Genomic DNA, 4437 nt, shown 5'->3' on the forward strand with positions numbered 1-4437 from the left:
GAAAGGGGAACCTTCATGGCTGCAGTGTGCCAGCCAATAATCTAACCTACAATGCACCAAATGTTCAGAGGTTAGCGTTACAGTATATTATTATGTTATTCAGCTACTGACCCAATGATAGCTCTGGAACGTGTGTGGGGAGAGAGAGCAAAATGAAGGTTGTGTGATGAGTATGTTATAATACAAAACATAAAACAGACACTCATTCCATGGAGGGCCGAGTCGAGTGTGTCGGTTTTTGATATTTCCTTTAAAATTGGAGTCCAACTACGACCTAGACGAGTTCCTACTAATCAATGACCTTTAATGATCAATCAAATACAAGGGAGAGAGAAAAAAAAAAAAGCAGGCACTCTCCGTCCATGGAACGGGATTGACACGTGTTCTAAACTGTGCCGAGTCGGACTGACCTTGCCCTTCTGGTTGAGTGGTTCGATGGCGAGGGTGTCAGCTCCGATATCCACAATCATGCCCAGCTGGAACCCATCGGTGGGGTGGGCGCCCACACTGGCTTACCATCCTCCATGGCTAACCACAGCTACCTGGTGGGCTCTGCACAACATGAAGAGAAGAGTCAGGAAATAGAAGCCTTATAACATGATTGCCAACAACAAAATACTGAGTTTTCCATTGTGGGTTAGGACAAGTTTAATAAAGTATTACGAAGCTATTCATCTATAGACAGGTCTACCTTCTGTACATCCCTGATCAAATAAATATGCTATGTTCCATACTTCCTCCAGATAAACAAGAAGCCTATAAACACAATTCTATGAATGACAAAATTCATCCAACCATGTGAGTACGTGCAACCCTAGTGTGTACATTGCTTTCCATTATCTTGTTATTCCCTTCATGAATGACTGATCCTGTAAATTGGATTTTCCATTGGGAAAGGACAGGACACATCTCTCCAAAATGAGGATTTGCCATTGCGAGAGGACCGGAATAGGGTTGAATATTTTCCTGGTGTTTTAAAAATGTTCCATCCCAACACTACATTTCTTCTCTCCTTGTTAATCCGGTATTTCCTGCAAAAATTGGAATTCTCATTCTAAAGCATATAAATGTCTAGATTTGATTAGTTTTGAAATTAAATACTGATGCAAATTAGCTACAATATCATTTTATTGTAGCCTCAAAAATGTTATGTACCTAAGACCAAAAATAATTATGTTATACAACACATAGCCTTCGATATAAAAGTACCAGTCAAAAGTTTGGACTCCTATCATTCAAGGATTTTTCTTTACTTTTACTATTTTCTTCATTGTAGAATAATAGTGAAGACATCAAAACTATGAAAAAACACATGAAATCATGTAGTAACCAAAAAAAAGTGGTTCTTCAAAGTAGCCACCCTTTGCCTTGATAAAAGCTTTGCACACTGTTGGCATTCACTCAACCAGCTTCACCTGGAATGCTTTTCCAACACTCTTGAAGGAGGTCCCACATATGCGGAGCACTTGTTGGCTGCTTTTCCTTCACTCTGCGGTCCAACTCATCCCAAACCGTCTCAATTGGGTTGAGGTCGGGTGATTGTGGAGGCCAGGTCATCTGATGCAGCACTCCATCACTCTCCTTCTTTGTGAAAAAGCCCTTACACATGAGGTGTGTTGGGTCATTGTCCTGTTGAAAAACAAATGATAGTCCCACTAAGCGCAAACCACATGGGATTGCGTATCGCTGCAGAATGCTGTTGTAGCCATGCTGGTTAAGTATGCTTTGAATTCTAAATAAATTCTTGACAATGTCACCAGCAAAACACCTCACACGATCACACCTCTTCCTCCATGCTTCATGGTGGGAACCATCCATGCGGAAATCATCCATTTACCTGCTCTGTGTCTCTCAAAGACACAGTGGATGGAATCATCAGACAGATTTCCTCCAGTCTAATGTCCATTGCTCTTCTTATTGGTGTCCTTTAGTAGTGGTTTCTTTGCAGCAATTCAACCATAAAGGCCTGATTCACGCAGTCTCCTCTGAACAGTTGATGATGAGATGTGTCTGTTACTTGAACTCGGAAGCATTTATTTGGGCTGCAATTTCTGAGGCTGGTAACTAATGAACTTACCTCTGCAGCAGAGGTAACGATGGGTCTTCCTTTCCTGTGGCGCTCCTCATGAGAGCCAGTTTCATCATGATGGTTTTTGAGACTGCACTTGAAGAAACTTTCAAAGATCTTGACATTTTCCAGATTGACTGACCTTCATGTCTTAGAGTAATGATGGACTGTCGTTTCTCGTTGCTTATTGGAGCTGTTCTTGCCATAATATGGACTTGGTGTTTACTAAATAGGGCTATCTTCTGTGTACCACCCCTACCTTCTACAACACAACTGATTGGCTCAAAATGCATTAAGTAAAAGAAATGCCACAAATTAACTTTAAACAAGGCACACCTGTTAATTGAAATACATTCCAAGTGACTACATATGAAGATGGTTGAGAGAATGCCAAGAGTGTGCAAAGCTGTCAAGGCAAAGGGTGGCTACTTTGAAGAACCTCAAATATAAAATATATTTTGATTCGTTTAACCCTTTTTTGTCTACTACATGATTCCATGTGTGTTATTTCATAGTTTAGATGTCTTCACTATTATTCTACAATGTACAATAATTTCAAAACTAATCAAATCTAGACATTTATATGCTTTAGAATGAGACTTCCAATTTTTGCAGGAAATACCAGATTAACAAGGAGAGAAGAAATGTAGTGTTGGGATGGAACATTTTTAAAACACCAGGAAAATATTGAACCCTAGTCCGGTCCTCTCGCAATGGGAAATCCTCATTTTGGAGAGATGTGTAGGTCCTGTCCTTTCCCAATGGAAAATTCCAATTTACAGGATCAGTCATTCATGAAGGGAATAACAAGATAATGGAAAGCAATGTACACACTAGGGTTGCACGTACTCACATGGTTGGATGAATTTTGTCATTCATAGAATTGTGTTTATAGGCTTCTTGTTTATCTGGAGGAAGTATGGAACATAGCATATTTATTYGATCAGGGATGTACAGAAGGTAGACCTGTCTATAGATGAATAGCTTCGTAATACTTTATTAAACTTGTCCTAACCCACAATGGAAAACTCAGTATTTTGTTGTTGGCATACATGTTATAAGGCTTCTATTTCCTGACTCTTCTCTTCATGTTGTGCAGAGCCCACCAGGTAGCTGTGGTTAGCCATGGAGGATGGTAAGCCAGTGTGGGCGCCCCACCCCACCGATGGGTTCCAGCTGGGCATGATTGTGGATATCGGAGCTGACACCCTCGCCATCGAACCACTCAACCAGAAGGGCAAGGTCAGTCCGACTCGGCACAGTTTAGAACACGTGTCAATCCCGTTCCATGGACGGCAGAGTGCCYGCTTTTTTTTYTTTCTCTYTCCCTTGTATTTGATTGATCATTAAARGTCATTGATTAGWTAGGAACTCGYCTAGGTCGTAKTTGGACTCCAATTTTAAAGGAAATATCAAAAACCGACACACTYGACTCGGCCCTCCATGGAATGAGTGTCTGTTTTATGTTTTGTATTATAACATACTCATCACACAACCTTCATTTTGCTCTCTCTCCCCACACACGTTCCAGAGCTATCATTGGGTCAGTAGCTGAATAACATAATATATAYTGTAACGCTAACCTCTGAACATTTGGTGCCAGTGTAGGTTAGATTATTGGCTGGCACACTGCAGCCATGAAGGTTCCCCTTTCAGAAAGACCTGAATTAGGGCTGGGCAATATAGCCTAAAAATCATCTCTCTATTTATAGTTATTTTTTTATTTATTTTTTTCAAATTTAATAGCGATTCACGATATACACTGAGTGAACAAAACATTAGACTGCTCTTTCCATGACATAACTGACCAGGTGAATCCAGATGAAACTATGATTCCCTTATTGATGTCACTTGTTAACAAGTGAACAGGTTAAATAAGGATTTTTAAGCCTTGAGATTTTTGAGACATGATTGTGTATATGTACCATTCAGAGGCTAATGGTCAAGACAAAAGGATTTAAGTGCCTTTGAACGGGGTCTGGTAATAGGTGACAGGCACACCAGTTTGAGTCTGTCAAGAGCTGCAACACTGCTGGGTTTTTCATGCTCAACAGTTTCCTGTGTGTTTTCAAGAATGGTCAACCACCCACAGGACATCCAGACAACTTGACACAAATGTGGGAAGCATTTTGCGGACAGTGTTTAATTTAAATCAGGACTGGGCTAATCCTACTTAAATTAATTCAGATAAGCAATGTCTCAGAAAGCAATTTTTTACTTCAGATTAATTAGTTCCTAGGCTAGAGAGTCCTAGACTAAGGTAAATAGGGACTAACCAGTTAATCTTTTTGAAGCCTGATTAGATTAATGATGTGCACTTGGTGCTGACTGGAGGATGTTTAAAAAAAAACAGGAATGGGATGTTAATA

The 4437-nt window shown here is 40.2% G+C and overlaps 1 protein-coding gene across 1 annotated transcript in view; it reads left to right on the forward strand.

Annotated features, from left to right (window-relative positions):
- Positions 1–4437, forward strand: part of LOC111968897 (unconventional myosin-VI-like) — a 130972-nt gene that overhangs the window by 20299 nt on the left and 106236 nt on the right. The window contains exon 2 of the mRNA XM_070445249.1: positions 3168–3310. Coding sequence (XP_070301350.1) covers positions 3194–3310 — 117 coding nt within the window. The 5' untranslated portion in view covers positions 3168–3193. The remainder of the gene's footprint in view (positions 1–3167; positions 3311–4437) is intronic.

The sequence above is a fragment of the Salvelinus sp. IW2-2015 genome, linkage group LG9, assembly GCF_002910315.2.
Source record: "Salvelinus sp. IW2-2015 linkage group LG9, ASM291031v2, whole genome shotgun sequence".
In the NCBI taxonomy this organism is placed as follows: domain Eukaryota; kingdom Metazoa; phylum Chordata; class Actinopteri; order Salmoniformes; family Salmonidae; genus Salvelinus; species Salvelinus sp. IW2-2015.